This window comes from Hirundo rustica, chromosome 8 (genome assembly GCF_015227805.2).
Source record: "Hirundo rustica isolate bHirRus1 chromosome 8, bHirRus1.pri.v3, whole genome shotgun sequence".
Lineage (NCBI taxonomy): Eukaryota > Metazoa > Chordata > Aves > Passeriformes > Hirundinidae > Hirundo > Hirundo rustica.
The window spans coordinates 16,429,485-16,455,897 of record NC_053457.1 but is presented as its reverse complement, the minus strand read 5'-3'; the positions used below and the strand labels follow the sequence as shown (position 1 = coordinate 16,455,897).

Sequence of the window (26,413 nt, the reverse complement as noted above, 5' to 3'; positions counted from 1 at the left end):
CAGGCCTGAAATGCCCAGATCTCCCAGAAACTATGCACGGAATTTTCTTGCAGATTGAGCTCCCTGTAATTTAGCACTTTTGAACTGGGCTTTGAAAAGCCTCTTTCCAGGTTCTTCTGGAGTTCTAGTGTGTTGCCTCTGCACACAAAGCTCTGCTGCCTTCCAATTCAGGAGTATTTTATTGAAATTCTGTTTTCCTTACCTGGTCTGTTAGTCTTTGCCTAAAGAATATGAGCAACTCATCTGAACAGTGCCTAACATCTACCTGTATTGTAACAGACATGTTCAAGTCAGCACGGTTCTGAGCCCTTAGATTTATTCTCTCAAAGTGAAAGTGTCTCGATATCATTTAGAATACCAGCACACAGGCAAACCCTCACTGAAATTAATGAGAGTGCTGGCTGGCTTAGAGCTGCCATCACAAAGAAAGGATTTAAAGTTTTGTACTGACTTGAAGGTTTGTGAGGGTGGCTCACTAGGAAATCATAATTAATTTCTCTTGAATGATTTTTCTAGGAGTTACCCTTATGTGATAGATGTGGCTGTGGTGTAGAGGATAATACCAGGGCTATTTTAGGTGTAGCCATACTGTGGCAATGTGCCCCTTTATTGTGGTCAGGGTGTGCTTTCACCTCAGTTTTTCAGAGACTGATCAAAGAAAGGTTAGATACCCCAGGGTCAATTTTTCTGGCAGGAGCTTGTTTGAGAATAAGGTAATAGAGGACTGGAGCCATTGTAATGAGTTAAAAGTATTTCATATTATCACATGTAACCCAAAGTATCTAGTTTACATCGTAGTAGATCCATAACATAGAAATAGATTTGCCTCAAAAATTCACTTACATCAATTCACTTACATCAATAAACCTCAGCAATCCGTTATCACTGTTGTTTCTAATATCATTAGGAACATGGTTACCTAACATTTTATTTTGGTTTTAACATTAGTTTTAGTGTTTCGATGATGTTGACCTTCTTTAAAATCAGAATTCTTTATGTCAAAACACTGAATTAATGAAGTATCTTATTGTTTACTTTGTCAGTCCTTTCTCAATACTGAAATATCATCTGACTCTCTAAATGCTTTCCAGATCAAGTAATTAACTCAGCCAACTGTTTTGACTTTATTCCAATAAATAAAACAAATACTATCTTATGTGTTATAGGAAAATTGCCTTTAATGTCTTGTTTTTCAAAGTCACACTGTTTCCTCTCAGGAGCATTGTACAGAGGCTAAAACTTTCACCTGCCAACACACGCTCAAGAGTAGCCAAAACTCAGTGCCTGCTTGAAGCCTTGTCAGAACTTCTCAATAGCATTGTTAGTCACCCTCAAGTGTAAGCATCAGGCAGCTGGAAAAATTTGTGCAAAGTGGACTGAACACAGCAACTTAGAAGCCTTTTTGAGGGAAATGCCTGGTCATTTTCCCAGCTTCTTTGATTGTCACCATAAAGTAAAGGTCCAGCTTATTATATCATATTACATTGTTCCGTGTATTGAAGGATAGAATTAACAGGTTCATCTTTCTGGTTTTTGGATTTTTTTTTCAGATGTAGAGATGCTTCAATCCAAACCAGATACTCCAGTTGCTGGAGATGAAGTTTCTATAACTACAAAAGACTCAATGCTCCGCAAGTTTTTAGAAGGTGAGACCTATTTTGAGGGAAGGGTGGCAGTAGCATAGTTAAAGCAATGAAATAGAACCCGAGATTTCTTCATGAACTCTTAAGGATAGAAGATAGCCTACACTGTTTGCTTTTTTCAGATGAAGGACTAATTCTCTGTAGTACTTCGTAGACCATCACACATAGCTTTTGGTAACCATTGGTCTTTTTGATTTGTTCCCTATTAAAATATGTTAATTAACTGAAATTAATTAAACCAACTGTTCCTTAAATTCTTAGAGAGTTAGGAGATTTTTCACTATTTCTTCAAAACAGATGACATTGTGGCAAACAGTTAAATGCTAACATTAATGACTTGATAAAGTCCTGTCATGAAGGTCTTTGGTACATTTAAGGCACTGCAAAACTGGATGGTTTTGGCTGTGAAATGGCCAGCTTGGTAACAATGTGGTACATAATGCATCTGGAGGGAAGCAGTGTTCAGTGAAGCATCCAGGTTGCTTTTCTTACAAATTGTTCCATTGTAGGTGGGAGCATGGATATGCCAGATTCTGGGGAAGGAGATCGTGAGCAGTATGGTGAGGATGTGTACTACTCGGTGGAACAAGACCCTTTTCCACAGGAAATGGCTAACAGACCTCCAGTTCCTGTTCCAAGACCAGAATCTAGCCCTCCACAGCCAGACAATGAGCTGTACATCTCCAAAAGTGAGTTGGTTACCAGTGGAAGTGTGTAGACCAGTAAACTGTAAAATGGCATTGAGATGGGCTCCAGTTGCCAGGATCCCTGGATTATTTGATTCTGGAGTTAGGTTACCTTTGGGATCCAGTTCCATACCTGTTTTTTCATCTTTTGCCTACTCTGAGAATGTGGGGATGTTAAATCCCAAGATTTTGGCTTAAGCTTGTTCTTCATGAAAGCAGTAGCATGACAGATTGTCTCCAAATGGTATAGACAAATCCAAATAAATAGGGAAGATCCTGATATTATAAAGACACAATCAAGCTAATAAATTGAGCTAATAAATCAAGCTAAAAATTATTGCTGATCTGTAATGGTATCATTGATTGGATACAACTGCGTTGATATGATTGCATTTGTATAGGACATGATTTTATACCTCAATACCTTCCTCTGAGGTGGGGTTTTATTGACATTGAAGATTGTTCCTCTTAGTTCATTAGGCAGCTTTGGAAATCTTGGTCATATATCATGAACATTCTAACAGGAACCACAATTACGTGTGAGAGAGTAATTTCAGTAACTTCTTCCTGCTGTGACAGGACTATGGAGAAATCATGTCCACATTTCTCTTAGAGGTGGCTGAGCTAAATCCTTTGATGTCAATAGAAAGGAAATTCTACCGTACAAATCTTTGTTTTCTTCAATGGACTTAGAAGGGTAACAGAAGCTGTAATGCAGTGCAGAATTGTGTATGCTTGCCATATTCATCCTTGCTATTTCTGTCTTCATGAGATGCATTTCAGTATCTAAAGAATGTTTCTTTTGCAGTTTTTGCACAGAAGGCTCAAAGACCTGAGAATCTTTATGTCCCTAGAGGAGGAAGGGTTAAGAAAGGTAAGGCAGAAGTTCACCCTGAAAATCCTTTCAGTAATCCAAAAGCAGATCTGTTACAGTAGCTTCATTTGTGTGTAATATGACAGAATAGACTGTTTTGCGAAGCTCTGAGGATAACAGTCCTCTATGAATGACTAAATCTTCTTGACTTTTTGTGACACTGGAAACTTTTATAAGTGCAGGGTGTGAGGGGAGCACATCTCATGTCTTGGGAATTCTTTTTTTATGTTACAAATGAGTTAGAAAATGCCAGCATCAGTAGAACGAGTTTTCAGTTTCTGGGCTTAAACTACACAGATTACCTAGATGGAGTCTAGCTTTGTGACTGCTAAGGTAAAAGCTCTGTTCTGTGAATTGCTGAGGAAGCAAGGACACTTTAAGGAGTATGTTTTGTGCGCTTTACTTAAATTATGTTTTTAAGAGCAGAGCTTATCCCTTGGCTATGTTTACGTACAAGGCTACGTCTCAGCTGGGCTTTTAGACCTGACAAACAGTAGGATAGCCTAAGAAGAAAACACTTCTTAGGAAACATTCAGACTGTAATATTTTCCTTTTTTTGCCTTTTTAAATTTTTTTATTTTTTGTAATGTCTGCTGGACCAAGGGTGCTTGATCTCTTCGTATTCAGTGAGGAAGTAGATGCCAGAAGTTTAATATTTTTGCTGCTGTTCTCTCTTCAGAGACAATAGTCAGGCCTGTAAGGGACCTGTCTCAATCAAGTATATATGATCCATTTGCTGGAATGAAAACCCCAGGTCAGCGGCAGCTGATTACATTACAGGAGCAAGTGAAAATGGGTATCCTCACAGTGGATGAAGCTGTTCTTCATTTCAAGGAGTGGCAACTGAACCAGAAAAAGAGATCAGAATCATTCCGGTTCCAGCAGGTACAGATTTACACTACTGTTTAAAGAAATACAGCTGTCTCTCTAGGTATATATCACAAGCTTCTCAGCAAGGGCACATTTTTTTCCTGGTTGGAGCAGGAAGACTGCTAACATAGTTCCTCAGCTAGCAGAGTTCTCTCCTGCTGTGGGGGAGCTGTTCCCAGTAAGCAGCAAGCAGTTTTAGAGATCTGTTTGTCTTGCAGTAATATTGTTAGGTTTTGAATGTCTGTATACAAGGAATTGGATAAAATCCAGTTGGCTAAATCACCTTTCTAGAGGTCACCTAGCACCTACCTGCTGGCAGGGGACTTCTGTGATGAGCATTTAACTTGTTGGTTCTCATCCATTTCACATCAGTGAAGACTGTGTCCCAGATGGCGTGTTGGCTGTAAAGTCCTAGTTGGCCGATCATCTGATTTCTCCAGTTGTTTGTTGGTGGCTACAGGATTATTCTTTGCAGCTGGGCAAGGTCTAGCAGTGGTCATTAGTAAAAATAGTGTTTGAGTGGCTTAACAGGAAGAGGGAGTCATTTTGTTGGCAGCAGTGACGTAATGACTGGTGGAACTACCGGTTATAGTTTAAAATTTCCTCAAGTTAGAGTGTGGCTCCCTCTTCAAAACCACTGCCTTCTTCTTTTGGTGCCTTTTGTTCAGGCTGTGACAGTCTGGTCTCCAGTGGGGAGGTTGTTTTGGAAGCTGTCAGGACAAATGCAAGGCTTTTCTCCCCCTGATTCTCATTTGGAAAGGTCATTTCTACCCAGAAACAGTCAGAGGAGTCCCTTCTACCAGAGAAGGACACAGTGCTACTTAAGTGCCCCATGCCATGAGCAGCTTTCAAAGTCTCTGCTCTGAATTTTGCTTCATGGTACAGCAGTTGCTTAGTCTGCTTTTTTACATATTCAGGAGTTTCCTCCTCTCAGATCTGTACATATTTCCCTGCTGAAAAAAGTTGTCTTTTTTCTCCCTACCTTTTTGTACTGTAAGGTGTAATATGCTGCCACACAATGGTGAAGAGTCTTTGCTCCCAGTTACATTTCTTCATTGGAGATATCCTGAATTCTGACTTGTACCTCACACTCCTGGATGCATGGCAGCCTTTTCTGTCCCTGCAGTCAGAATTACCTGTTAGTACAGAGAGGATTGTGCAGTTACTTGATTGTGGGTCTTGTTTCTGTGCCAGTGTCACAGTGCAAACAGAAAACACAGGGAGTTCTAAATGCAGTCTGCTCATGAGTATGTGAACTTGACCTTAACATACATAATGAATATCAGAAAAAACTTGGCTTCTGAAAGGCACACATGGGTTTCTGAAAGGAATAAATTAAAACATGGTTTGGATTTCAACCAGGTCTAGCAAACTCTGTCACACCTTGACTGTAAAATTAGCTAAAATATAATACCAATTTTGTCAGAAAGCTGCCCATCTTCCTTTATCCAAAGCCCTGAAAAGAGTATCTTGTGATGTTTTTAGGAAAATCTGAAACGTCTACGGGACAGCATAACCAGGAGGCAAATGGAGAAGCAAAAAACCCACAAAAGTGCAGGTAACAGTCTTCGTTTTTGATATTCTCTGGTAATGAAGCAGCTAACCATATTAACAAGCTCTTCAGGCAGATACATGTCTGTGTGTATTGTGGTTCTGTGATATTTTAATATCCATGTGCCAGTTGGAAAAAACTTAATGAATTTGCTTTGCTCCTCTCTTTCACAGCCAAGAAAAGGATGCCCACATCTGTGGAGTGCATCTTGATTCATAAATGTACAGTTATGATTGTCCTTATGCAATTGTGTTTAACTCTGTCCTTAAGTGCAAAACTGTCTCTTGGAGGCTATAATTGCATAGACCTTTCTGAGCTGTTTGTTTTCCCTTCCAGATTTGGAAATTACAGTACCCATTCGACATTCTCATAATACTTTGGGAAAACCAGAATGTGGAATATATGAATACGCCCCCAGGAAAAACGTTTTTCCATTAAAAAAGGAGTTAAAAAGAGGAGACTGGAAAACAGAAAGCACATCCAGCACAACAAGTAAGCAAGCTCTGGGTGTTACTGTCCCTACAGGAAAGCTGGATGGAACACACTTGCCAAGCCTGACCCTGGAGTCAACCCAGGGGACAGGACTTCTGTTCCTGAGTCCCAGCACTCACGATGCCACCCCAAACCTTGTATGCCTCAGACCAGCTGTTCTCAAAACTGTAAAAGCAAGTCCAGGCGTGCATCAAGTGGTTTGGGCATCTTTTGTCTGCATCTCTGCAGGAGGAGAACCTGAAAGCCGAGCAAAAGATTCTCTTGAGCCTTCTGGGGGAAGGCATACCACCTGTCTTCAGTTCTTTTAAAAGTAGATGGCAGCTGCTCTCTTCTTGGAAAGATGCTCCCATGCTGTGACTGCCAGCAGGCTGTGTGCTCTTCTGGCCTGATGAAGGGCAGTTATATTTCAGGCTGGAAACCAGTCTCTACATGTTGTTTCTTCAATTGTTTTACATAAAGGACAGCATTTTTCATTGGTAACTGTGGGACCTCTTGAGTGACTTGGGCAGTTTGCACGTTTTTATTATCTTTGCTTTTTGTTATGTTTGATTTGTGTAAATTAAATCCCTGCATTCTTGCTCTTATTTCAGACTGAGCAATTCTTGCAGAAATCATTTAGGAACAGTTTGGTCCTTTGAAAGGAAACCTGACTTCCTGTGAGGTTGCTACCTTTGTGACTCTTGGCAAGATGCAGCTGGCATACGTCCAGAATAGGTGCCAGAGGCAGCTGGCTGAGCCAGTAACTGGCATACAAGCACATGTGAGAGGAGCGTTAACAAGCCTGCAGAGCTCCCTGTGTGCAGCTTGGCTGTCTTTCTCATGGTGTGATTGTGAGAATGGTCCCTACCCCACAGCATTTAGCACTCTGAAGTGCTGCTGTTTGTACCAGCTGATGAGACTGACCAAAGCTAGCAGGGAGGGACAGCATCTTAGGAGAAAACCTCTCTAGCCACCGTTTCAGTGTAGAGGTTTTTGAATGTTAGTGTTTCACAGCCCTATAGAATGTTATCTATTTATGACTGAAACCAGCCATAGCAGTGTAGGATATGTTTGAGTTGCTGTCACCTTTGGAGTTGGCATGACTGATAGCAAAAACATTCCCTGCTCTGCGTCCATGACAGTTAAATGGGTTTGCATAGATGGGTGCTGAAGGTTGTTTCAATAAACTTGTTTTTAGCTTGGAAATAGACCAGGAAACATTCCTGTGATGAGTGAGTATTGTTGTAAGAGTGGGTAGTAAACAGTTACTTATTTGGAACAATAATTTCTTAAGCAGTCGCTCCAGGAATGAATATGTGACAGTGCTCAGAGCCATCTGTCTTCATGCAGTTGTTAAAGATTTGGGGACTGGTAATTTAAAGGTACATGAGTGTTGAGAGTGTAACCCTTGCGAAAATATTTGCCTGACTTGCCAGATGATATTGGCATTGGATCTTTTCAGTTAGATTATGGTTGTGAGTATGTAACCAGAAGACTGGATAAAGAAAGATAAGGCAGAAAACTTCGAGAAAGAAAGCATAATTGAATGGCTTGGTCCTGTGGTTTGTGTTGTACGAAATGCTGTTGTTTGGATCCCAAACATGAAAAAAAACCAGTGAAAATAAATTTATCTAAACAGACATTAATAATGTGTGCAAGAATTAAGCATGAGGTTAGAAAGAGCCCTGAGTAAGGGATTTGCAGTTAAATCACCAGGGTTTATTGATTTTTTTTCTCTTGCTTTACTGCAGGTAGTGCAAGTAACCGCTCCAGCACTCGGAGTATATTGAGTGTCAGCAGTGGGATGGAAGGGGATAGTGAGGTAAGCTCTCACCTCTGTTTACTGCTCTGCTGTCCTTAAGTACATGCCTTTGTTTTCATGCAAAAAAAAAAAAAAAAAAGAGCTCAGAGCTGGCATTGCATGTAGAGAAATGCCAAAATGTAGCCACTTCTTTTTCAAAGATACCAGTAATGAGATTCTGCTGTTCTGTAAACATTTCTCTTCAATTTGTAGGACAGTGAAGTCCCAGAAACAGCAAGGAGCCGCAGCCCAATTTCTCACCAAGCAGAGAGACTTCCTTTCCCAGAAAGGCCTCCCAGAGTGCCTCCTCGAGGCGCAAGCAGGTAAAACTAAAGTGCAGCTCGAAACACGTGCTTTCAGTGAATCCATACGGAAGCCTTGGACAGAAAGCAAGGCAGAGAGTGTGTTTTTGAACAAAGTCTACCAGACTGCTATGTGTCAACACACACTGTTAGGAACTGTAAGGTCATTGTTTCTCATCTGTATGTGGAGGAATCCCTTTCCTCGTTGGTACCAGGGCTGTTGCAGTGCTGTCCCTGTGGTTCACGCACAACAACGGACAGCACTAGTGAAGCACACAATGTTTGCCATAGTAAGACTGACCCAGGTGGAGTTGCATCCTCCCCTTGGCAGAGATTTAGTACCTGACCCTCCAGAGAATATTCTCTTGGAACATACAAAGTGTGCAGGGGAAAGTTCCTTTTGGCTTTCTCTTGGACTTGTTTCTTTTTACAAAGGTCATATCTCTCCAAAGCATATATGTTTACATGTGTTACTGGCCTCAAAGAAAGAACAGCGCTGGTTTTATAAAAGATGTTGAGGAGTTTTGCCTTGATTTGATCATAAACTTAAATAACTTGTAAACGTTCCTTTAGTCCAACCAGTGCAAGTCTATGAAGTCTGTTCCCCAAAAAGTTCTCTCAGTACAGATACTAATAAAATTCTCCAACTGTTAAAGCAGTAATTGCCACTGTGTGGGTGCAGCAAGGTCTATGTTGTCGGCTTGGCTTTGGCAAGGATGTAGCTGGAATTTATCTGCGTTTAGTTTGAAAAAAGGTTTTGAATGTTCTGGTCTCTTTCTATTGCATCTTCATTTTAGGAGAAAGCTACCATACTGTCAAAGTTTTCTTCCAACCAACTAGCATCTCTTTCCAGTAACAGTAGAATTACTGCAGCTGAAGAATAGAAGAAATAGCTTGGACAAGAACAGTGGCAGCTTGGCATCTGCTCTGTTGCTAAATCGGCCTGTCTTTCTTCTTGTATGACTATAGATTGTACAGTATGCTTACACATGATGTTATTGCATTCAATGTGTTGTTCCAGAACTCTATTTTCTACTACTTTTACATGCATTTTCATTCTGTCTTTTTATAGGCCTGTAAGCTGTGAAGGCTTTTATCCTCCACCTGTGCCCCCAAGAGGTCGCTGAATCCCTCAACATCTGTGGAATGAGATTTTTTTCTGTTTATATGTGTTTGTACAGATATTTTTGGGCTGTCTTAAATTATTTATAAGTGGGACCCAAATGATTTAATCCCCTTCATCCTCCCTGAAGCTCTGCTGACTTTTCCCATTATGATTTTTAGTGGGACTTTTTGGCATTGTATAACTTTCTTTTTTAGTTGGAAGAATTTGGGTGCTTTGGGGCTTCAAGAAAAGCTATCATCATTGGGAAGAACATCGATGTGTGCCTTGGGAGCCCTGCACCAACATGAAGATGCCATTTGGTCAAGAAAGCACATGTGTCCTTTTAGGAACTAAATCCTGATAAGCGTTGTTACCAAACCTCTCAATACAGTCTACCAGGGCTTGACTGGAAAATATGCTCAAAAAGTAAAGAAAATAAGATGTTTGAAAAATGCTCATTTACAGCAGGAGCAGGTGAATGTACTACTGCTTGGCATAACATTTTGGATACAATTATGCTGACCTTTCAGAAGGTGTAGCATCCCCCTTTAGCAATCATTAAACCATGGGCAGATGAGAAATTGTCTGCAAGAATGTATTTTGCATACAGCCTTGAATTCCTTTCCTTTTCCTGTTCCCACCCTGAAGAGGACAAACAAGGTGTTGTGTGTGCTGCACTCCCTAGGAAAATTCCCAAGACAGGAACTTGCTGTATCACAAACCAACTGTACTTAAACCTTTTTCAGCCAGGTATAGTGTTACAAAATCGTATGACCAAGCTCTCAAATTAGAGAAGGAATTGGTGGCAGTGCTGTGTTCGGTACACGTGGTCATTATAGCAGAATATGAAGGTATTTCACTTCGTACTCTGGGACAGCAGTGAGTCTCCAATTATCAGTGCGCACTCCTCACAAATACCAGCTGTATTTAGCTGGCTGCAGTGGAAACAGACAGCCTCGGGGCTGGACTCTGCTTGCTCTACTGTTCATTTCTACCAATGTGAATCTGCAGCAGCTATGTCCAGCTTTTTTTCTGTCTGAGGGCTTGCAAACTTAAGGAGGCTTCCTGGTTTGGCTCTCTTCCAGACCTTGAAATCTCTTGTGCATATCCCAGACCTTGGGGGACAAGTTTGAGGCTCTGGTTGTCCATGAGTGACACAGATGGGAATTCTACAAGATAACATTCAGGGTGGAGAATTAAACTTTGTCGCATACTTGGTTTTCATGGATGGAGGAGGGGGAATGGCTTGAAAAATGGGCAGATGCATGTGTATTAGGTGATCCCTCAGGTATAGGTAGAGCTGCTGTCCGAGGGACAGAGTTGCAGTTCCTTTCTCTTGCAGGGTGGCAAACCCAGTGTGTGAAGCTGCAGAACTGACAGCAACTGTGACTTAACCAGCACTAATGAAGGTGAAGCCCCTGCTGCTTTCAGGGATATAGGCATATGCTGAGTATCATCTGTGCATTAGACTCATAGGATTTGGGTGACTCCAAATGCCATTCACATACCCTCTCCTTTTGATGACAGAGATGCAGGTGCTGTAATACATACACAGCACAACAAATACAGAGGTGCCCTTTCTGGTGTTTTTTTTTTGTTGTTGTTGTTTATTTTTTAAAGGAACCTCAGTGCAGTTTCCAGTAACTGCCACTATAGACTTTGTGACAGTTTGCTTTTGCCAGTGGAGCCAGGGGAACGGTGAGGGCTGCCTTCCTGTGCTCTTGGAATGAAACAAGGTTTCCAGCACTATTAGCTCAATTTGGAAGGAGGGAAGGAGGTTTTTGTGCTGAAGTGAGGAAAAGAGTACAAGGGTAAGTGAAGAAATAGGGATAAAAGAGAGAGAAACCAAAAGAAGAAATTCAACAGCTTGATTGTCTTCAGCTGTCACATACTTTGGTTTGCATACAACTCCCTGGTTTTGCTCAAAAATTCCCTATCTTCTTGGTGCTGACTGCAGCTGTGCCCCACACCTTGGAGCTGTAATGTGGTAAGAGGAATTTGCTTTTACATCTGCCAGGTACAACATAAAGTAGAATTATAGGATGTATAGGGTAAAACTGTAATAAGGCAGGAAAGGAAGAGGAAATTCTATGTCTATCATGCAGATTTTCTTTCAGCACTGTTGGACTGACACAACCCAGGGATCCATCTTTCCAAGCTAATTTTTAATTCTGCATCCCCTCCATATTATAGCCAAATGTCCTCTATGGGAGGGATTTATGTGAGCATTTGCCTTTGCAGAATCCTAATACCATGGTTGTGAACTGGATATTTATTTCTTGTGCTGTGGAGAGATGGTTATATCTGAATTGCTGAAAAGTAGCTCATAAGTAGCCTTTCAGTCCCTCTCCCATTTGAAGCTTAGGTACTTCATTACTCTGACCTGACCTGTCATGTAAAGCCAGATGCTGATGGGGCTCTGGTTTGGAAGAGAGGTGAGCTGGGGAAACAGGAGCTGAGCCATACTATAAATGCATTCTGTTCAGGCTCCTCCTGCACTGCTTAAGGGAGGGAAATTGAAGATGCAGCTGTAGTTTCAGGCGTTCCCATCTTACTGCTGCTGGATTAGTGAGGGATCTCAGTAACCAACAATCGCTGCAAGACTCTCACCCTACCGAGGAAAAAAGGAACAGCACTAAAATGGCTTTACTATTAGATACAGGTAAACAGTTGCATGCAGGCATGTCTTTCAAGCCTCTTACAGTACAACAGTGATGCACCAAAGTGTGCATTCCACAGGAGTTGGATTCACCTAGTTCCTTTCAGCCTCTTACATTTCAATATATGAAGCCCCTCTATCTGTGCTTTGTGCTGGTGAGCATGTGGCACGTGTTGCTTCCACCCAGGATAAGAAATGCGCTGAAAATGAAGCTCAGAAGAGACCAGAGAAGAAAAGAGCGTGTATGCAGAGTGCTGGTTACTTACGAGTGTGCTTGGGAGGGAAAGTGGAAAGGGAAATAGGAACAGTGTTTCTGGTGTATTGTAGAGTTCAAGGACTTAACAGATAATAAAATCACCTGTAAAAACTTAAGTGGCCTGGCCAATTATAGGGGCATCAACCAGTCCACCAAACTCGGGTGCCAGCTGGCAGGCCTGGGGAAAAGCATTTGTTCTTTGTACAGCATGCCTTGCAAACCCTGCTGCAGCAGATGGCTCTAGTTGGCCCTGTTGCTGACGGAGAGACTTAAGTACTGAATAAACTGAAGATGCTGAAGCCTCCTATCTCTGTCTCCTGAGGGTACGCGACTCTATTTTGGACTGAGATGCAATGACTAGAAAGAAACATATGGTGTTATCAAAACTGTCTAGGTGGTTTGTTTTTTTTTGTTTGTTTTTTTTTTTTTTTTTTTTTTTAGTCTGTGTGTGTGTGATACAGGCATGGCTTTTGGCAAGTATTTCTACAGTGACTTTGCTTCTACTGAAACAGTGCATGCACTACCTCCTGAATCTCTGGAAAAAGCTTCATGTAAATATACCTTGGGAAATAGGTTCAGGGAAGACAGATTGTGTAAAACCACAAGAAGAAAAGGTTTTAGCATAGGTATGATGGTAACATACCACCCAGGAAATTTATTTTCTATGTCATTTCTACAAAGCATGGAAGACATGTAACAGCATGGAGTTCACGCCTTCTGCTCATGTTATTTGTTGTCTGCTTATTTTTTGGCTCTCATTGAGAAGATAGTATAGCCCACCCCCCATTTTTTAAAGAATATATGATAGCTTTTGAAACCTTTTACTGTATTTCTTTAATTCATCAGACAACTTTTAAATTAATGTTCAATAACATAAGCTTTTTGGATGGGGGGTCGGTGGTTGGTTTGGTTTTCTTTATTGTGGACTTGTAGTTTGAGGTAGGTCCAAGTTTGGAGGCAGGTTTGTGGGCTTCATCTTACCTAGTACTGACAGAAACCTTCCCCTGAACACGGTCCAAATGTGGCTGTGCCACCTCAGTGCCTGCCCTGGGCCCCTGTGCCTCCGTGTGTTCCCGCTGCTTCTGTGAGAGGCATAGAATGGGCCTGTGAATTCAGAGAGTCACAGAACTGACGAGCTTGGGAAACACCTCAGAGTCCACATGCTGCCTGAACATCGCCCTATCAACTCGACCATGTCCAGTCTTTCTTTAAACACCTCCCGGGCCAGTGACTCCATCACCTCCCCTGGCCGCCCCTTCCAATGTTTGATCAGCTATTCCGTGAAGAAATTGCGCCTGGTGTCCGAGCTTGAGGCCGTGTCCTCTTGTCCTGTCGCTGGTTCCCTGGGAGAAGAGACCGAGCCCCGCGTCTGTTTTCAGGCAGTTGTAGAGAGTGGTAAGTGTTTTCCCTAAGCCTCCTCCTCTACAGGCTCAACAGCCGCAGCTCCCTCAGCTGTTGCCCCCAGGACTTGAGCTCCAAAGCGTACTTGTACGGAGCCCTGCGTCTCGCTGTTCCCAAATACCTCTGGATTATTTTATAGCTCCAAATGAAGCATCAATCACAATCCCATCCACGCGCTCCTGCTGGCCGCGGCGCGTCCGAGGCCCGCGGGGCGCGCACACTCCGGGTCCGGCCCGCCCCCGCTCTGTGCCCGCCCGCGGGCCCCTCCCGGGCGCCGCCCGCCCCGCGGGGCTCCCGTAGCGCTCCCGCAGCGCCCCCGCGGTTCCGGCGGGCGGGAGGGTGACGTGGCGGGCGGGGCGGAAGTGGCGTCGGCGGCGGGCGCGGGCCGGTGCCGCGGCGGGGCCTGCTGGGGACGCCGAGGCCCGAGATGGCGGCGCCCGGGCTGCTCCTGCTGCTCCTGCCGCTCCTGCCGCTGCGCGCCCGCGCCGACGAGCACGAGCACACGGTGAGGCGACGCCCGGCTTACCCGGGAGCGGCGCTCGGGCCGCGGCCCCCGGGCCGCCGCGGCGCGGAGAGCGCGGCTCGCCGGGCGGGAGGGACGGGGAGCCACGGGCCGCGGCGTCGGGGGAGCGGGCGGCTGCCGCCCCGCGGGGCTCCCTCCGCGCCTGCTCCGCTGCGCGGGCCGTTCGGGCCGCGCGGGCCGGAGTCGGGCCCCGCGCTCTGCTTCGGCGCGAGGGGGACGCCGGGGCGCTCGGGGCAGGGCCGCCGGGTTCTGTGATCCGGTTTGCACATCCTTGTGCGGCCGGGCGGGGTGTCCCACCTTTTCCTGGAGCAGATAAACGCCCCGGCAGGTACGCGTGCTTTGTTTGGAGAGCGCTGTTTGCTCTGCTCTCGGGAGGATGTTTGCTCTTGCTTCAGAGCGCGAGTCCGACCGGAGCGCGGTTCTGACAGCCCCGCGGGACGGGGGGTGACAGCTCCCCTCGGGAAGAGGCAGGGATGGCGTGGGAATGGGCTGGGGAGTGAGAGCGGGACGGGGACGCTGCCACGGACCCGCAAGAAAAATCCGTATATAAAACGCTACTGATTTGAGCTCTCACGCATTGGCGTGAGAATAGTTTTTCTGAAGTGCTTGCAATATTGTCCAAAAGGAAACTCTAGAAAAAAAATACCTGTGCTTTGTCAGTTTCTGATTTTACATGGGAGTTGTTGTTTCCCGTGGCTTTCAGTGTGAGAAAGTGGAAGTTGGTGTGATAAGCTGAGATGTGATTTTGGAACGAGACTTTCCTGAAAACTTTCTCTGTTTCCTGCAAATGGAGCGGATTAGAATGTGGCTGTGATTAAACACTGGGTCTGTCTGACTGTCAGGACTTTTTTTACTCTTGAGCAGCCTGGCTGCTAAACACTTGCTGAGTTTCTTAACATAGTTTTCTCAAGGTGAGGTGTGGTAAAGCTTACCAAGTGTTCTGAATAAAACAGATAAGTAGTTTTTGTATAAGTGGTGGGTAATTAGTTGCCTCATTCCATGCATTTTTGACGACTTTAAAACTGATTAGGGTTGTGCTTATTTTTTGAAAGGAAAATGGATTTATTGGTGCTGCAGTTAATGACAGAACAGTTAATCTAATATTCAGTACTTTCAAGAAACAGATATTCTTTGAGCTAGTTTAGGTCCCAGTTTTGTTGCTGAGTCTATGCTTTAGAGTGAGGCTTCTGCTGGGGTGAGATGGTTTTCAGCATAGCACTGTGTTTATTTTAAGGGCTGGTTGACTTGAGGGATTATTCATTGTAAAATTAATATTGGTAATCTTCTAGGGAAAAAAAAAAACAAGTAAAGCTGTCACTGAATTTATTTGGGTTTGAGCTCTCCCTTCAAAAGTGGTTGATGTTTTTTAGGTCTTCTGAATGATAACCTAAACAATTACCCATGGAAATCACAAATTCCTTTTGAAGGCTTGTCATTTTTTTCATCTAAGCTACTCAGCTCTGAGGGATTGTAAGTCTATTTTGGTTTCGTATTCCTGTTCACATAGTGTCCAGTTTATTAACTGGGTAGGTTATGTGATAGGGTAGGAATAGTTGGTGTGGAAAGACAGTTACTTTTTTTTGGAAGGCTGTCTCCTTGCTTGGGTATTTTGATATTTTAATCTTGTGGGGGAGATTGGAGTGGAAGCATTAATAGCATGAATGAAACATGACCAGGGTTTTATAGTAGTATACTGATTTTAAGATAAAGAACCTGAAGGAAATATTCCTTAAATACTGCATTTTCATGAATTTCGGTTTTAAATATGATTGCGGTTGGAAGATGAATTTTCTTATAATCAAAGTGCTTTACTATATCTTGAAGGTTCTGCTCACTTTTGGAGGAGTGGAAGGGAAATTTAGGATTTGGTAATCTCAAACTAAATTTTCACTGACTTTAAAACTCGAGATCTGATGATAGGAATACACATCCTTATTCTTCCATTTCCTCAGCGTGCAGCTCCCTGGGAAGGTGTGCTGGTGCATCCCGACACAGCCTTACAGGGTGTTACCAGTGCTCGGCATGTTGGACATACAGAAGTGCTGCTTTAAGCTTTCAATGCTGCTATAACATGGAATTGTAGGCAGTGTGTGCTATAATATGTATTATAATATCCTTTATTTTATAATTGTGGACTTCTAAGCAAATACTATAAAAGTTTATTGTGAGAGGAGTCTGTAGGAAGCTCTAGGTCTATGCTCTTGTTTCTGTAAATATTAGGTACGGATAATGTAATTGAATCAACAGCTATATCCTTTATCTTAAATTTGAAATAGTCTCTAAAAGTCACATCTGCCTTTCTTTGGAGGAAGAGTAGTGTAAATACAATTATAAGACAAAGACATGGATATTTAAAATAAATAGTAAGTGAAGAAAAACTTTTGATACATCATTTAAAATCTCTAAAGATTGTCTCTCATTGTCTAAAGATGCTACAGCAGCATAACTTCAGACCACAACAGAACAGTTTATCAGGAACTAACTGAAAACTTTTCTGGTGATCCTTTAACTTATTTTCATGCTTCAGGGCATGTCATGTACTTGCTCATTGCCTGTATTATAATAATTACAACATTTTTTGACGGTTGTCCTTTTATTTGTGGAAGCGATAGTATCAATGGGGTACTGGTGGCCTTAATCACAATGTATACTGGTCCTGCAGAAACAGGGCTGGGGGACCCCTGCCTGGCCTTTGCTTTCACATCTTCTGTTACTAGACTTGTTGGAATTGATGATGAAATAGACAAACCATAAAGCATTCTGAAATATCCTGTGGTTTTTGTTGCAAAAGAATGGTCTAGAGAGTAGGTAGCATGTTAATTTTAATGATGCTTCAGTTTAATCGTCTGTGGTTTGCAAGAATAGAAATACATGAAAAACATTGAAAAATAGACAAAACCCATCCTATATTGCATAGCAAAATTCCTAATTTAATATGGTTGAGAAAAGTATTTTTGCTTGACTTATACCCCAATGAAGTACGTTAAAACCCTGAGTATGTAGGGCTTATTTAAAATTAGTATGTAAAATTAGGACCTTTGTATAGTATCTGAAAATCGTCAGTTAGAGAAACACCATGGAAAACATTTCAGTTCATGTAAAATACTTATTTGCATGTGAAGTTGTGCATCGGTGAGCAGCTTGATTCCTCTCTGAGGTTGTGCTTCCGTTTTGAAGAGGTGAAATAAATGTCGCGGAAGCAGGACGTGGTGTGCCCGAGCAATCTCGTGCATCTAGGCACATACAGATACATCTGTATGTATCTTTTACATACAGTAAAAGTACTGTATGTACAGTAGTTCAGCCTGTGCCACCGGTGCAGTTCTGGACACATCTTGGTGAGGCCTAAAATTCAGAGAGAAAGAAAGAAGTGGTACTAAAATTGCCTGCTTTGTCCAAAGGATTCAGCGTGAGGCTGAAATCCACAGTTTAATAGGGCATGGATGTGAGCTGTGAACACTATTATCACAGTGCTCAATAGATAGAATATCTGTAAGATACTGAGGAGTGCAAGCCTGGGATATTACCAGGTGAGTATTGCTTGCTGCCTCCTGTATTTCCTGTCCTGCTTCTACATCTTTGCTTTGCCAGTAACAAGCAATGTTGGTCCTTTTTTCCCCCTGAAAGATGTGCATTGTGGAGAGTGTCATTCATTCCAGACTTCTATTCAAGAAAAGGAGTAAAATTGCATATTATCTGAAAGAAACTGTCTTGATTTGAATTTATTTTGCTGAATCATCACATGAGATTTGGCAGTTGTAATCCTCTTTTTGTCTCCTATTGTTTTTTTGCAAAGTGTTTTCTGGGTTTAAAGAAGAATATCAGCAACCTGACAGTCTCATCTTTTTCTGCAACCTTTTGTATACTGACTTAATCTAGCCTGAATTGTTTTGTAGAATAAATAGTCTATTTTTAGGGTTAGCATACTAATTTCTACAGCTGTGCAAAGAGAGCTTAGTTGCTTTCCACACCTTGAATGCCCTGTTGGGTAACAGGAAAGAAAGATGCGTGTGCTGTACTGAAGGTAGTGTCAGTATTGCTATACCTGAATAGTTTCTAGACTGTATAGGTGTATGGAGATTGTGTTAAGCCTCAAAGTGGTTGCACACCCCCCGTTTTTCACTAGCTGTATTACGTAGGAGAGATCCACTCCTGGCCAGGTCAGACTGCACAAGCTTCCTGCCAGTTTGGTGCTCTGCAGGGAGCTAGAGTGGACCCTTCACTACCAGCAACAAGGAAGAACTGTACATGGGTCAGATGTGATTTTGGCTTGCACAGGCACATCCCTGCAGCCTAGTGCTCTGAGCAGGCAGCGTGACCTTACTGTGCTGCTTTGGAAGGGATGTCCTCAGCTGTTAGGAGGGTTGTAGAGATACCTAGTTGCACTTGAGGTGCAGCTACACCTGGTGGAGGAAGTTGGTCCTCCACGACCTGATTGGCTATTACAGAAAAGTTTCTGAAGGTTTGTCTCCCTTAGTTTAACAGGTGTATGGTTGGTAACTTGTGTCGATGCTGAGACTTTTCAGGTTGCATCTATAAATATTTCATTATATATTCCATATAGTTACTGAAATAACTGAGGTGATATTAAGTTTAGTGCAGAAAAATATGCAGAATTTACAGACATTTTTTCATAAATTACAGTAAGTGAAATATAAATAAAATCGTGTTTTGTAGCCTTCTCTCACATGTAGAAGTACTGAGCTGTGTGAGTTGTGGCACTGTGACCAAGTTGTTAAATGCTTGTGTCTGTGAATATAACTAGGATCTCTGAGCTACATGCAGTAAATTATCCCTTCACGTGAACCAAAACCAGAAGAGCTTGCTGAAATACGCCAGAGTACAGACTGGAGCATCTTATTTGTTGACCTTCTTTGCCTTGTCATTTCCTACGTTCATCTTGGCTTACTTTTATGTTCTCTCTCATAGCATGACCTTTTTGCTGAAAGGAGTGTTGCACGTAAGCCTTCTCAAAACCTAACAGTCCTCATAAAGAGGTGTCAGTACAGTCTCCTACAAGATACTCTAGTGCTTTGTCTTGCCTCGATAAGTTTTCCTTTGTGTTGGCACTGTTATTTGTTGTAGATGTTTTGATGTTATGAAGGTACTAATGAAACAGAAAAAAAAGAAACCAGACAGAAAACCACCACACTTGAACTCTTAAATAGCACTGTGTTCTTGCCACCAAATTATCCTGCCACTAGGCTAAGAATGCGAGGACGAGGTATGTCATGTCAGAGAAATGTAAATATGAAAGCTCATTCTTATAATTGACAATGAGCAAAACTCAACAAATGCAGAGAAATGAAAATGTCCTTCAGTTTCTGCTAGACACCACCCCCAAATTTAAGCTGGGGGTGCTTAAGTTGTTTTGCTTACTGCAGTGCTCTTAGTTTGAGGAGGCCCCGGGAGCACCTGATGGACGGCAGCCGGCTGTGCCTGAGGACTGCAATGAGTGAGGTGTAGCCTGGGCTGGCTGAGGTGTTGTGTTTGTTTATGTAGCAGCCCTGAAAAGATTTATCTCCTGCTGTTATGGGGTGGTTATGAGAAAGGAGGAAGTAATAAATGCAGACTGAATTCTTTATATCTGTTTGATGTGGCCCCTTTGCTCTCTTGAGCAGGCTGATGGCATCTTGGAATCGTTGTAGGAAAACCTTGTAAGCCCTGAAGAAGGACTAAGCCCCATGTAGATAAGAGACAAGCAAAGACCAGATTTGTTACTGCAGATGTCGTAATTACTATTTAGTTACATTGGTAGATCACAAAATACAGCAAGATTTTGCATATTATGTTCTTCGTCTGTTGCTTTTTGCCTTGCCTGTCACTTCTGGTAGAGTTCCAAAAATGTGGAGGTCTCAGCTCAGTACGAAGCATGTCAGAAACAAGCAGCTAAGAAAAGCAGGGGTGTTTTCTTTATTCAGGCAAAGATGAACTCACAGACCTAAGGATGTTGTCATATCTGATTACTGAAGGTTGAACAGAGATAGGTCAGCTCACATGTAAGCTGTTTGGTACAAGCAGTGCTAAAGAGGGCTCTTGACAAGTTAAGACCATTTTGAGAAAGGGCTGGAAATAATGTTCTGCAGCTGTTAGAGGAAGAAACAGAAGACATGATAGAAATAACAGGCTAGGAGGAGATGGACCAGCTTGTCCCGTGCTCCCTTGGCAAGAGCTAGAGGCAGATTTAAAGCAGATTCCACTGTCTGCTGCAGCTGAGGGGGTTGAAACTGTGATTTTGCTTTCTTTCTGTTTTCTTTACCAACTTCCTTTGGACAACTGTGCTGCACTGGCATAACCTTTCTGGTTGCTGGCAGAGAGGAGGAATGTCTACTTTCTCTTGCTTTCTCTTGTTGTTTACTTTTTTGTTTGATGCTTCTTTGACATTCTTTACCTGTCAGAAATGCTCTGAAGTGTGAGCTCTGCGAAGGGGCAGGTTTGTGAAACTGGTAAGTGTTTGGTCTCTACTGCAGCTCAGAATGAAATTAGTAAGATATTTTAAGTTTCTTGTTGGAAGTCATTCACATAAGAGGCTGGAATGACCTTTGTACATCTTTGTAAACAAAAAAGATAAGCCTTTAATTGAGATGGCGTGTTAGTTTAAAGGGATTAAATTATTTTCCAAAGCGTGTTTGTTTAAATCCTTGAGTTTAACTTTTAAACACTTCATCTGAATAATTTTTTTTTCATTCTGCATGTTCCTAATTATTTCTGTACTAACCTCTTGGTATGACTGTAGTTGCTCAGAATAAATGGAGTTGAAGAATCTGTTCGTTTGTTTAAAAGGGAGATACACGACTGTAGTCAGTATTTCAGCTGTGCTATATAATAGTTAGGTTTAATTCACATTTTGCTTACTTCTCCAAGGTGTTCTATGTCTGTGTTTTGGTCTTATAATAGCACTTTATACTTCTGTACCTAAAAAAATTCAGGACCTATATTTTTTATAGGTGTGTATATATATATGTTTTTATGTGTTTTATGTGTTATATATATGCTTTTATGTGTGTATAGTTGTAAGTAGTAGTTTTTCTGCCTTAGGAGTTATTTCACTGTCCCTGTACTTCTTATTGTGTTGAAGTTACAGGTGAAGAAGTTGTGTTGCATGAGAGACTTGTTTAGTAATCGGCAAATCTGATGCCTCATCTAGATGCATACAGATATAATGCAAATTATTATTTCAGATAATTTAGTTTTCCTGAATTCATCCACTATTTGAATGCTGATAGATTAATGACTTCAAGTACTTTTTTTGTTGTTCAGAAGTAATAAGGACTTGAAAAAAATTACTGGCTCCTAGACAAGGAATATCTTTTCCTGGCTAACAGTAGCTGTGGAAAGTGAAGAGTGAATGTTGCCAGAGAGAATTTCATGGCAGCCCCCAGACTTCTTGCTGTTTTGTTTTTTCACTGTGGGAATGTTGGAAATGCATCAAAATACAGTTCTTCTGTCTGACTTTGACTCTTGGCTACTGTAGGTATGCAACAGTTTAATTTTAGTGTTTCCTGTGAGGCATTGTGCTCTTCTGGGAATTTTGAATGCATTTTATACCCTTGCTAAAAAGAAAGGGAGCTGCATTTTAGGAAAACACAGAATATCTGTCACTGTGGGTAGATTGCCTGACTACTTTGCTAAGAACTTGTTTAACGAGGCATTAATTTGGTGTTTCATTTCTTTCAGTTGAGATTGTCAGTTTTGCTTTTAACTGATTTGTGTTTTTACAAAATTAGTAAAAGCTTATTTATTTTCAAGACTTCTGCTTTTTTCTACTTCTGCTCACTGGATCTTGTACATTTTTCTTAAATCCCCCTCGTCTGGTTCTTCACTGGTAGGCTCTAAGAAACTGTATTATCAACTTGGCTTTTTTTTTTTTTCTATGAAAGCCAGCTGAAATTTTATCCTAGTGTCCCTATTATGCAAAAGACAAAAGTGCTCATCTGTCTTTAAATGTGACTGTTGCCTGTGATTGAGCAATCCTGCCCTGCTAATTAATATGAATGAGAGCTTCTTGAACATTTTTATTCCTCTGGGCTTCTCATCTAACTCCATAACTTTATCTTTCAGTACCAAGATAAAGAGGAAGTTGTTTTATGGATGAATACTGTAGGACCCTACCACAATCGCCAAGAAACATACAAATACTTCTCTCTGCCTTTCTGTGTGGGATCAAAAAAAAGCATCGGCCATTACCATGAAACCCTAGGGGAAGCACTTCAAGGAGTTGAATTGGAATTTAGTGGTCTTGACATCAAATTTAAAGGTAAGTGATTCAAAGTACATTTAGTCACTTAAAAAATACACAAACTCTTCAAACTTGACCTTTTAATGCGAAAAACTAACATTTTCTTGCAGCTAGGAACTGAGTGTATTTAATATCATTGATTGGTGCACCCTGCAAGGTTACTGCCACTGGCTTTTGAGTTTAGAGTTAAGTTTCCATCTAGGTACTCTTGAAGGAATATGCTTGCAGCAGATATTGCTTCTGAAGTAACTCACGTAATTTTACAGAGTAAAACTAAGTTTTCTTTGTGTGAATGTTTGGTTATTTACTGGAACCAATATTCTGGAATTACCAGTTGTAGGGATGTAATTTTTTCCTGTGATGATGAATACTTGCAGGCTGGCTGCAATTGCAAAGGAGTAGCAAAGGCTCAACATCTCAAAGTTCCACCTCAACATGAAGTTGATTATTATATCCTTCTGATTACTGTCTAGTTTAAAATAACTTTGACAAATACCTTTATAGTACTGTCTCTAACTCATATGCCAGTCAGGATGGAGCAGGATGAAGCTGGTCTGTTTTGGGTTTTTTTTTCCCCTGTTGTTTCTTGTCCTCACCATCTTGCCATACTGTTCCAGAGAAGACATTTAATTTCTTTTGCAAATATATTTCTTGATATTAAGGTCCAGGTCTTCTATTGCATAATTTCTTTGTGTGTCTCCTTTCAGATACCTGTCGCTAGTAGTTGCAGAACGTCAAATAATAACTTGATTATTTTTGCCTCTTGAGTTTTAACATTTATTAATTTAATTTAATTTATGTTTCTGTGTATTTTTTTTTTCCCCATAACACTGCACTTCGTTGCATCACTAGTGCTTAACTGGATGGAGAGCTTAAGCATAGTATTTCTTGTCTGAGCATTTACAGTCAAATGGGATTTAGTTTCTGTAAGCTGTAAAAGTTTTATTCAAAACTGGACATCTGCAAAATAAAAACCTAATGATGCTTTTGTTAACAGTAGGATTTTTAGGAAGTTAATACCTTAAATTCTTAATAATTTTTAAATTCCCATAGAGGATAGAATTGCCACACTAAAGGAGTTTGGAGTTGAATTTTTCCTTTTAAGAAAGAAACAGTATGTGTACAAACACTGGGAAACAGTCCCACTACTGGTTTGTTACACTTGTAGCATTTTGAGAATTTTACTCAATTTTGGAGAAGCGGTTTTCTTGTCAAACCTCATAGAATGTCCCCTGAAATACAAAATGGAAAGAACAGAGAAGGCAACTGGCAGCAATTCAACACAGTGGTGAAGATTAATAAAACTTCTTTTATCAGAATATGGTAAATGTTTGTTTGTACAGCCAGTTTGATGTGTAATTTTTACTTCCTTTAAATACCCCGACTTTACAGAGAGATTCTTTTACTCCTGTGACAAATGCACTGTCTAGGTACAGCACCAAATTGAAAAAGGCTAGAAGGTTTGTGAATTAATGTTTACTGCTATGATGTAGCCAATGCACAGAATTTTTAAAACTTTTAATTCTTCTTATTAACACCTTGGAGCTTAGTAATTGGTAATCCATATTGGACCTGCAGTGAATTGAACTCCCAGCCAGAGCGGCTGTAGGTCAGATGTTTTCAATAAAGCAGAAGGTACGTGATAGATGGTTGATTACTAAGTATCTGTACATGATGTGTCAAGCTGTACATGTGCACTTCTGTTTTATTCTCTTGTGGTCCATGTCCTCTGGATAAAAGACAGACATTAATCTCTTTGCTGTTAGCTGTTATCCAGCAGCTTCTGCATCAGGAGCTGTTCTAGCATTTCTAGCAGTGGTCCATGAAGTGAAGTCTGAATGGGAGTCAACTCTATTTTACTATCCTTAATCTGCCGTTAAAACTATTAAAATACTATTTTTTCCACATTTCGGAGTTACAAGAATAAATTAATTGTACACAGTAATTATTAGTATATAATATGCAATTATGTAAAATTTATGTAATTGCTTGATACATAGGTTTTAAAAGTAAAGAAATAGAGCAGAGGATTGCAATACTTAAATTCTTTTTTTTAGCGGTTTAAAAGCTCTCATAAACCCAGTAAAATTTATATCCAGTTTCTGTGTTGTAAAATTTGGATTTCTTAGACCAGTCTTTAAAGTTTAGCATTTGTATAAAGAATTCTTTTCCAGTTCGGTTGTTGAAATGTGATGGTAGCTCAGTTTTTTTGGTGACATTTTAATGGTAGACCTTTTTCTTTGTGGAAGTGCTGTTCACCTTTTTTTTTTTTAAAAAAAAAAAAAAACCTATAGTATCCATGAAATTGAAATTCTTTTTTTTTTTGTAATGGATAAGTTTTATTTCAGTATGATTGATAGAGGCTTCAATTCTGCATCAGTGTTCCAGAAGTTGCTGCAATTAAATTGAAACAGGGCAGTTGGTGTTTTTGTGGTGGTTTAGGTTTTTTGGTTGGTTTTTGTTTTCCTTTTTCCTTTCGTTAATAGATAGAGGCTTGGTTGGTACCAATAGATTCATGTGTTCTTAAGTAAAAAGATACAGCTTGAGAGAGTGTTGAGTATCTAAAATCTGCAGTTGAAATAATTAAGATAATAAGTAATAAACTTGCACAGATTTTCTTCATGAATATGTGGATCATATCTAAGTTCTGAGTTAACAGGCATCTGTGCTTTTCTTTATGTGTGGTTGGCATTATGGCAGAATTAACAGTTGCAGGCATTTCTTTCTCTTTAAGGGTATTGAATGAGTTTACAAAATTAGATTTGAACTTCATACTTTTAGACTTTTATCCTCTAAAGTGAGTAAAAGGGAAATGGAATTGTTCTAATAAATTAGGTTCTACAATAAATAATTCCCTTCTCGGCATGGTTTGACTGGACAGCAGTAGCAGGTAAGCATGAAGCTGCATGTTCTTCATCATATTCAAAAATTTGTTTTGGCTACAGCTGTTGTTAGCTGAAGTACTCAACTGTGTAAGTAAAACTGGTGGTTGAATCAGTAGGCATTGCCTGTAATTTTAGATCTAGAATAAAAAAAATTGTGATTCTGCAGAAATGTGCCCTTCTGAGAGTGAAGGTTTCCACTTGAACTCTCGTAGTGGTGACTGGTGGGGCAAATCTACAGTGTCTCCATGAAGTAGTGTTTCTTGTATTAAGTGTGGCATATGAAAGGATACATGCAATCATACAAGAATAGCTGGTTTTTCCTTCTGTTGCAATATGGACAATGTTGTTTTTATATCACAGGTCTCAAATCTGTATAAATATCTATGTGAAGGAGGAAATGAATTATTAACATACACTCATATTGTAATAAACTTCTAAGTTTGCAGCCTCTTGTGCATAACTTGTCAAGCTAAATCTAGGATTGTAACACTTTTTAATTAATATGTCAAGTTCTTTACTCAAGTATTTGAGTGACATCCTCTCTTACACCTGAGACTAGTAAATTACTAAATGTATTGAACACTGGTATCACAGCGACTTCAATTTGATAATTTATTTTTGATATTATCATACAGTGCCGTTAGAAAAGACGAATTTAAAGAGGAAGAAGATGTTTTAACAAAATTGCATTTTGTATTTCTTCAGAAATGTTAACTAAATGACCATATTTCTGATGGAGAATCCTTCACCTAAACTTTCTCTGCAACAACTCTAGAAGGATGACATTTAGCTTTGTCAGATATAATGAGGTTTTGTATGATTCACATGTTTGAATAAAACTGCATTGATCTGACTGTTCATAGGAAATTTGAAATCTGGCTAAGCACACTTGCTTTTCTAACGAGTCATGCTTTTTAAAAATTTCCTAAATGTGCTACTGATGTTACTGAAGCTTTATTGCATAGCAGATATTGCCTCTTTGACATCCCTGATACAGAGGCACCACAAAACCTGCCTTTAACTTTGTTCTCCTCTTACATACACATCCAGCTATAACTTTGATAAGAATTCTCTAACATATGCAAAACCTTAGATCTGGTAAAGCTGTAATGAAGCAGACACCAAATGCTGTTCTAAGCTTCTTTC

The 26,413-nt window shown here is 40.8% G+C and overlaps 2 protein-coding genes across 5 annotated transcripts in view; both read left to right on the top strand.

The window, feature by feature from the left end:
- PIK3AP1 (phosphoinositide-3-kinase adaptor protein 1) overlaps positions 1–9,902 on the top strand; it is a 40,296-nt gene extending 30,394 nt beyond the window's left edge. For 3 of the 4 annotated variants that reach the window (XM_040072205.2, XM_040072206.2, XM_040072204.2), the window contains exons 9-18: positions 1,551–1,646; positions 2,153–2,332; positions 3,138–3,203; positions 3,883–4,088; positions 5,559–5,631; positions 5,962–6,117; positions 7,848–7,918; positions 8,111–8,220; positions 9,272–9,318; positions 9,520–9,902. In XM_040072205.2, coding sequence (XP_039928139.1) covers positions 1,551–1,646; positions 2,153–2,332; positions 3,138–3,203; positions 3,883–4,088; positions 5,559–5,631; positions 5,962–6,117; positions 7,848–7,918; positions 8,111–8,220; positions 9,272–9,318; positions 9,520–9,665 — 1,151 coding nt within the window. In that variant the 3' untranslated portion in view covers positions 9,666–9,902. Of the gene's footprint in view, positions 1–1,550; positions 1,647–2,152; positions 2,333–3,137; positions 3,204–3,882; positions 4,089–5,558; positions 5,632–5,961; positions 6,118–7,847; positions 7,919–8,110; positions 8,221–9,271 lie in introns of all 4 variants that reach the window. The other variant, XM_040072202.2, reaches the window with a different exon arrangement.
- A 4,089-nt stretch (positions 9,903–13,991) lies between these two features.
- Positions 13,992–26,413, top strand: part of TM9SF3 (transmembrane 9 superfamily member 3) — a 45,345-nt gene continuing 32,923 nt past the window's right edge. The window contains exons 1-2 of the mRNA XM_040072208.1: positions 13,992–14,125; positions 22,205–22,400. Coding sequence (XP_039928142.1) covers positions 14,048–14,125; positions 22,205–22,400 — 274 coding nt within the window. The 5' untranslated portion in view covers positions 13,992–14,047. The remainder of the gene's footprint in view (positions 14,126–22,204; positions 22,401–26,413) is intronic.